The 9,052-nt window shown below is 39.2% G+C and overlaps 1 protein-coding gene across 1 annotated transcript; it reads left to right on the top strand.

The window, feature by feature from the left end:
• The first annotated feature begins 2,118 nt into the window (after positions 1-2,118).
• znf653 (zinc finger protein 653) lies at positions 2,119-9,052 on the top strand. The gene is made up of 5 exons (XM_028599074.1): positions 2,119-2,493; positions 4,047-4,087; positions 5,018-5,350; positions 8,589-8,873; positions 9,042-9,052. Exons 1-5 carry the CDS (start codon positions 2,138-2,140, stop codon positions 9,050-9,052), a joined length of 1,026 nt encoding a protein of 341 aa, XP_028454875.1. The 5' UTR covers positions 2,119-2,137.

The following is a 9,052-nucleotide window of genomic DNA, read 5'->3' as shown; positions in this document are numbered from 1 at the left end:
GACTGCACACCGATACTGTGCACCTCTTCTGTTGTCATAGACATATATATCTATAGATATATATAGATAGATAGATATATATATATATATCTATAGATATCTATAGATATCTATAGAGATATATATATATATATATATATATATATATATATATATAGATATAGATATATATAGATAGATAGATATATATATAGATATCTATAGATATCTATAGATATATATATATATATATATATATATATATATATATATATATATATATATATATAGATATAGATATATATAGATATATATCTATAGATATATAACTAATGTCTGTTGTGTAGTGATGTGAGCTGATACTGATAGTTACGCTGACGTTTCCCGCGTCTGTTTACATTTGGCACACTGGTGTCCGTGCTGTTGCGGTCCGTGTGGAAACCGCTTTGTTTGCTGTACCGTTCCGCTGCGGTTCCCCGAGTATTTTTATTTATTTTGTTGTATTTTTTTTTTTTACCATAGACTGTAAATATGAATTAATATTAACAGTCTATGATTTTGACAGACATAACAAACCAGTGTGGTGTGTGGAAAGACAACCAGAAACGGAGTCCGTAGTGCTTTCTGTTAGCTATGTCAAAAAACGCATAAAATACATGCAAAGATATGTCTAAAATGTATATATTTTCTTAAAAATAACTTAGGCTACTGTTATAAATTACTGTTCTGTCACATATTTGTAATGCACAGCCAAAGACCCTCATAACCTACTATGTTTAAATAAAATGTAAAAAATAACATAAAATAAAAAACGTTAGTACTGCTACTTCAATTTAATAATTTTGCTTGGAATATTCTTTATTCATAAATCGAAGTTTGTGAAAAACAAACCCCTTTTCAATGTTTTTAAACTTTACTTAAACATTATATAGATTGTATTTCTGGATTAGAGGGTAAATCAGCATCAAAATGTATGTAATGCTTATCTAATTTAACTTTATAATTAATTTAACTGATATTTTCTGTCTGATACTCTGCTTTTGTTGTTTATAATTGTTTACTGACTACTTGGTATATGATATTTTATTTCATCTGTCTATCTATTGACTGATATGTATTATTTATTTCTTTTTTTTTTATTTCTTTTTTTATTCTTTATAAAAACATGATCCGTAATTAAATGATTTGTGTACTACAAGTTAAATTGTTAATTGTATTGCAGAATACAAATGTATTCTGCAATAAAAAATAAAATAAAATAAAATACAAAATAAATAAAATAAAATACAAAATAAATAAGTAAATAAAATAAAAATAAAAATAAATAAAAAAATAAAATAAAATAAAATTTTTTTTATTAAATGATGTGTGTATTGTGATGTTTTATGTGGTGTATATGTAATGTATGTTTTTTTATTTGTTTACCTGCCCAGGGACAGCAGATGTAACCTAGCTATTAGCTAACTCTGGTGCAATTACTCTTAATTGTGCATTGTCCCTGTAAAAATAAACAATAAAATGAAAAAAATGAAAGCGAAAGAGCAGAAGCACAGATCGTCCTGCCAGAGGAAGACTTCAGATCCACCTCCTAAGGCAGGGCGTGGAGATGCTGCTCTCCTCCTCCTCCTCCTCCTCCTCAGAAGAAGAAGAAGAAGAAGAACCCTGAACAGTCTTTATTTGGTTAACTGTTGGACATTTAGCCTTTTGGTTTGTTTTGAAGATGTTTTCAACATATCCACAATGTATATTTACATTCAGTCTGTAGGGACTTGGTTTGGGAACCAGAGGGTTGCTGGTTCAAATCTCAGTACGGACCAAAGTACAGAGTGTGGATTAGTAGCTGGAGAGATGCCAGTTCACCACCTGAGCACTGCCAGGTGCTCTTGAGCAAGGCACCGTTCCCGCCAACCACTCAGGGAGCTGGTCCAGCACTGGCAGCCCAACTCAGTCTGACATGAACAGGTCCTGAGCATGTGTCAGTGTGTAGTGATTTCTAACAAACAGAGTGTAAATTGGAATTTCCTCACTGGGGATCAATAAACAATATAAATTATTATTAACTGGCCCTGGCTAATTTATTTTATTTTATTTTAAGAAAGTGTAGTTGAGCTCTTGGTCTTCACTCCAGGCCAGATGGGGGCGGTAATGCTCCAAAAAGATGGATGCCAACCGCCATTCAAACTTCCTTGGCTGCTGGGCAACAACAAAGATGGCGCTTAGCCTGGCCGAGCTGGAGGCTCCGCTGGCCGCTGACCCGGCCGGGGACAGGGACCGGGACCGGGACGGAGGGCTGCGGCGCTGCAGAGGGAGACCCAGGCTCACAGACTCGGACCGGGCCCAGAGGCGACTGGAGTCCCGGAAGAAGTACGACGTGAGGCGCGTGTACCTTGGAGAGGCGCACAAGCTGTGGAGCGAGGTCCGCCGGAGGACCGGTCTCAGTGATGCCGGACTGGCAGAGTACCTGATCCTGCTCAACTCCACCTACGGAGAGAGGTACCAGCAGGAGTTCTGCGGGTAAGCAGTGCTGGGGGGTGCCTCCCCCAGGGCCGGACGGTGGCCGTCAGCATCGTGCACAGGGAGAGCTGGGTTGGGACATTAGGCTGGAGATCACATTCTCCACAGCTCCTTTTGAAAACTGTCTTTTTCTTGCACATTATAACGGGGGGGGGGCTGGGGGGGCTGGGGGGCTATAACCCCCCCAGCCCCATGTTAGAATATGAAAGAAGGGCTTATCCCCCAGAAACCATTGAGAGTCAAACTATTTTCTGGCACTCTAAGAAATAAATCTGTAAAATAGTAGAAAAGGATTGGCAGCTCATTACTAGGACTATACCCTTCAGTATTCAGCCCAGAGAGAGAGAGAGAGAGAGAGATAGATAGATAGATAGATAGATAGATAGATAGATAGATAGATAGATAGATATTAGGGCTGCCACCTCTTAGTGGATTAGTCGACTAATCTGTAGTTTTGGTCTTAGTCGACTAAGATTTCTTTAGTCCATTAGTCATTTTTTATGCTTATTCATGCTTAATTACTTATTTCCAAGAAACTTCTGAGCACATTTATGGTAAACACAAGATTTAAAGTGGTGCTTTTGCAGGATTAATTGTGGAGAAACTCAGTTTTACAGATGGTTAATTAACTACATTTATATTGTGCTTTTCTAGTCTTAACCACCTCTCAAAGCTCACAGCTCTGTCAATTAAATCAACTAATCGATTAGTCGACTAAATCCTATAAGTGTTAGTGGACTAAGGAGATCTTTAGTCGAGGACAGCCCTAATAGATAGGGGAAAAAAATTGGCAACAATGGTCATGCAGCAGCAAAATATCACACAGCTCACATACAGAGTATACATTAAATAATAGGAAACAATATACATGAAATAATAACTGAATACTACACGAGCAATATTTAAAATATATACAATTTGGAAATAAAATGTACAACTGTTTCAATAGATGTAGATAAACTTAATGTGCAAGTTGGGGAGCAAAAATGTACAACTGTTTAACTAGTAATGATGGGATGAAGGTAAACCTGTTGTCAAGGTGCATTCAGTGCAGTGTTGGGATTCTGGTTGGACATTAGGCTGGAGATCACATCACAGCTCCTTTTCAATTATCCCCACATCAATCGATTACATTTCCTCTCAAATGAAGTACCCTCTTCTACCAATTTTAAATTTTAAAAGTCTTCTTCTTGCACATTCTGACAGCAATATATATTACTCCTATAACTAGGTTATATTTTTATTTGTGACGTTGTAGGGGGCTCTAACCCCCACAGCCCCCTGTTATAATGTGCAAGAAGGGCTTATCCCCCAGAAACCATTGAGAGTCAAACTCTTTATTTCCTTCACTCTAAGAAATAAATCTGTAAAATAACAGAAAAGGATTGGCAGCCCATTACCAGGAATATGCCCCATAAATAAAAAAACTGACAAAAATGTGGCTTAATCTCCCAAAACCATTCATCTCTCTCATCTTATTGTGCGTTACATCTCCATTGTGAGTTTTAGTGTGCGTTACCTGGCCAGTTATTGTCCCGTTTACTACATTACAGGAAGAAGGGGGCTCCACAAGTCTCAGGAAAACACAAGAAAGGTGAGTAGTGCCGTCGACAGGTGGAGATTAGGGCTACACACACACACACACACACACACACACACACACACACACACACACACACACACATTTTTATACACATACACATACATACACACACACATTTATACACATACACATACATACATACATACATACATACATACATACATACATACACACACACACACACACACACACACACACACACACACACACACACACACATTTATACACATACATACATACATACATACATACATACACACACACACACACACATACACACACACACACACACACATACATACATACACACACACACACACACACATACATACACACACACACACATACATACACACATACATACACATACACACACACACACACACACACACATATATACACATACACACACATACAAATATACATACACACACATATATACACATATACACACACACATACATACATACATACATACATACACACGCATATGCACATACATACAGTACATACATACACACATACACACACATACATACATACATACATACATACATACATACACACGCATATGCACATACATACAGTACATACATACACACATACACACACATACATACATACATAAATACATACACACAGACACATACCTACATACACACCCACCCACACACATACACACACACATACATACAGTACATACATACACACACATACATACATATATACACTCACACATACAATTCCTCATGGGGAGACAGAAACTACCACTATAGCTTTTACTACATTTTCCTGATGATACTTACAGACTTTTACTGAACTAACATTGTCTCTGCAGGCCTTTTAGTCGTAACAAAGTATTTGTACAGTGTGGTGTGTGTACGTGTACTGCAGTAAAGGACCTGAGTACTTGTTTCCCAGGCAGGACCGGGTGTGTGTCGAGCCTCCAGAGTCTGGTGCGTTGGTACCAGGACCACGCGTCTTCCTGCCCCCTCGAGCCCCAGCTCCGAGCGCTGGAGCCCCAGCACAACTTCTCCACCGCTGCCGTCTGGCGGTGTGGCGCCCACCACTCGTTCGTGCAGTACCTTTCCCCCCCACCGAGGGCAGCGAGCGACTCTGAACATGAGGAGCGAGGGAATGGAGACGAAGATGAAGATGATGATGAAGAAGAGAGTGCAGCGAAAACAGATGCGTCCGTGGCTAAAGCTGAAGTCTGCAGGAGGAGAAGGAAGGACACTCAGAAACAGTACAAAGGTGCAGAATCGTTATTCTTTGACTCATTCAAAGGTTAATCCTTATGTTGACTTTGGGTCAAATATGACCCACTTTCAAAAAGTTTCTATACCAGAAATTTGGGATTCTTTTAACTAGGGCTGGGCGATATGGAGAAAATCAGATATCACAATATTCTTGACCAAATACCTCAATATCAATATTGTGGTGATATTCTAGGGTTGAAAATTGGTGCTTACACAAAATATCTTCACACTTAGATATTAGATCAATAATCATCAGTAATGTGGATATAATGTGTAAGTGGAGAAAAGGTGAATAATAGAAGAGCTACAACAGTCTGGTAAGTTCAGAAGAGTACATCACTTTACTAGGACTGTGTTCGATTGAAGAACTTCTTAGTCAACTAACACTCATTCAGTTGTATCGACTAATCGATTAGTTGATTTAATCGACAGATCTTTAAATCTGAGTTTCTCCGCAAAGCGTCATGCAAAATGATGCATATATTGAATAAGATAATGCCTCCTTTGCATATTTAAACACATTTCAGAAAACATTTAATACAACAAATAACTGCCTTAATGAAAGTAATCAAAGTAGGTTTCCCGGTGATATCTGTTAGGTAAAATGTCAACCCTTAATTCTTGTGTTTACCAGAGATGTGCTCGTACGTTTCTTGGAAATAAGTCATTCAGCATGAAAACAGCATCAGACATGACTATTCAATTCAATTTTATTTTATTTATAGTATCAAATCATAACAAGAGTTATCTCGAGACACTTTACAGATAGAGTAGGTCTAGACCACACTCTATAATTTACAAAGCCCCAACAATTCCAACAATTACAGTAATTCCCTCAAGAGAAAGCAGTGCGACAGTGGCGAGGAAAAACTCCCTCTTGGGAAGAAACCTCGGACAGACCCAGGCTCTTGGTAGGCGGTGTCTGACGGGCCGGTTGGGGGTGTGATGAACAGTGGCGATAATAGTCACATTAATACTAATGGACTACAGAGATCTAAGTTGACTCAGACCAGAACCACCGATAAGTCGACTAATCCACTAAGAGGGAGCAGGCCTTAACTTTACTGTAATACAGCCTTTATAACCAGGAAAAGACGCTTATGTCGTATGACGATATAACGATATAATATCGATATATTGCCCAGCCCTACTTTCAACCACATTTTCAAAAGAAATAACGTAGATGGCTCCCTAGTTCACAAGTTTTATTAAATTTCATAGCATTTATTTTTTTTTTTTTTTTTTTTTACAAACGACCGTTGAAAAAAGTGACAAAAATGTCAAAAGGTGCCAAAAAAAAAACGTTGGGGGGGTGACAAAAACATCGGTGGAAAAGCAACAAAAAGGTGTTGAAAAAGACATCCAAAACGTTGAAAAAAAAAGTTAAAATTTTGACCCCAGAATAACAAAACGTCAGAGATGCACAATCATTATTCTTTGACTTATTCAAAGGTTTTCCACTTCACTTGAGGAGTTAAAGGTGTCCTGCCAAACAAAACTGAGTTTACTTGTATATTTTGAATTACGTCAGGTCCGTATGTGTTTGTGTTCTGTGGTGAATGTGAAAATGAACTGCTACCTCCTCTGTCAGCTCTAAGCAGAGAAATCAGACCAATCACAACAGCTGGTCAGTCTGACATCATGCTGCCTGAGCTCATTACTATTCATGAGCTCGCCCAGTTGGGCTGGGTAAAGGATTCTGACAGCCAGGCTCTCATTGGCTAGCTGTTAGCCAATCAGATTCAAACAGCTTAGCTTGTTGTTAATATTAATGAGAACTGGCAGAAATTGAGCTGAGTCTTCCTGCAGGCTTTCTATACCACGCTAGAATGGCTTGAACCAAGGTAACCAAGGTTACAGAGTCCATGGTAGACCTTCAGACATCACCACAAAGTCAGGAAATACATGTGGCAGGGCACCTTTAAATCCTCCTGGTGTCTTCAGGTCAAATTTGACCCATTTTCAAAAAGTTTCTATACCAGAAATTTGGGTTTCTTTCAACCACATTTTCAAAAGAAATAAAGTGGATGGCTCAATACAACCTCGTTAACAAGTTTTATTCAATTGACCAAATAAAAATGACAAAAATGTTGGGACAAAAACACACAAAAACGTCAAAAGGTGCAGAAAAAAACGTGAAAAAGTGACAAAATCATCGGTGGAAAAGCAACAAAAGTGTCGAAAAAGAAGTCCAAAAAGTTAAACATTTTAACCCGGAAAAACTAAAAGTTTGCACGGTTGACGGGAAGATAACACGAGGGCTAAAGGTCCCATAATGTAGAAAGTGAGATTTGAATGTCTTGTTTGATTATAAAGCAAGTTGAAGTGCTGTATAAATACTGTGAAAGTAGAGCTGGGCGATATCAAGAAAATCAGATATCACGATATTCTTGACCAAATACCTCGATATTGATATTGTGGTGATATTCTAGGGTTGACGATTGGTGATTTAACAAAATATCTTCACACTTAGATTTTAGATAAACATATATTGCACCCCCGCTGTGATTTAGATATTGAGATTTCCGTAAAATGTTGATTATTGCAGCCCTACTTTAACTAATGCTCCAGGTTAGAGGGAACCTAGTCTCTCTTTGGCCAGACCTTCCTCCACAGCGCCGCGGAGGAGGGTCTGTCTAGTCCTCACAGCATTCTGGGATGGGAGAACAACGTGGTCTGGTTTATTGGCATGGAAGGGAGACAGACATCCAGCCGGCAGCACCTGAACAATCCCTAAAAATGAAATGTCGTCGACACATTTAACAAGATGACAACAGAGATATTTCACTATTTTTCATAAAAAATTACTCAAACTGTGGCCGGGTTGGCTCAGTGGGTAGAGCAGGCGCACATATACTGAGAGGTTTATGCCTTGACGCAGAGGTCTATGGTTCGAGTCCGACCTGTGATGATTTCCTGCATATCTTCTCTCTCTCTCTCTCTCTCTCTCTCTCTCTCTCTCTCTCTCTCTCTCTCTCCCCTTTCTCACCTAGCTGTCCTGTCAAATAAAGGCGGAAAAGCCCCAAAAACTTTTCTTAAAAACACAATTGACTCAAACGGATTAATGGATTATCAAAACCTTTAGCGATTCATTTAATAGTTGACAACAAATTAATTAATCTTTGCAGCTGTTGTCTATGTAATGATATGGGACCTTTTTAAATGTTTATCAGAATTATATTATATTATATATTGAACAAATCTCTTTTTATTCATCTGGGTTTCTTCTGTAGATGTGGGAAGACATGTGGAAGTTTCTGAGGAACAACAGACAACCATGAGCCCGATCCAGCAGGCTGCAACTCCAGCCCAGCTGCCCAGGGAAGAGGCCTCCTCGCAGGATGTCCCACTGACGGGACAGCCCGTCTGGGAGATGGAGATGGAGATGGAGCGACAGGAAGGCCCCCCAGCAGCAGAGTTTCACTCCTCCTCCTCCTCCTCAGAGGAGGAGGAGGAGGAGGAGGAGGATCTGAGGCTAGGCAGAGACCCAGAAGACGAGATCAGGACCGTACCGCACGGTAGGGCTGTGCAATTAATCAAAGTTTTAAGCCGCCTACACATGAGAACCACGAGGTTATAACAAGATTAGATCATATTGTTCCTTTTCGGCTTTGGAAACCTACCTACATGCCAGTGTGTTTTCAACAATGTCCTACTGTCTTCCAATCTGGTCTCCTACCACTAAGGACATTACTGA

Source organism: Perca flavescens, chromosome 15 (genome assembly GCF_004354835.1).
Source record: "Perca flavescens isolate YP-PL-M2 chromosome 15, PFLA_1.0, whole genome shotgun sequence".
Lineage (NCBI taxonomy): Eukaryota > Metazoa > Chordata > Actinopteri > Perciformes > Percidae > Perca > Perca flavescens.
The sequence above is the reverse complement of the archived record's forward strand: the minus strand, read 5'-3'. Positions and strand labels throughout refer to the sequence as shown.

Coding starts and splice junctions, on each gene's coding strand:
- znf653 (XM_028599074.1), top strand. CDS start 2,138: ATGGATGCCAACCGCCATTCAAACTTCCTTGGCTGCTGGGCAACAACA. Junction 2,494..4,046: donor TACCAGCAGGAGTTCTGCGG/GTAAGCAGTGCT, acceptor ACTACATTACAG/GAAGAAGGGGGCTCCACAAG. Junction 4,088..5,017: donor CTCAGGAAAACACAAGAAAG/GTGAGTAGTGCC, acceptor CTTGTTTCCCAG/GCAGGACCGGGTGTGTGTCG.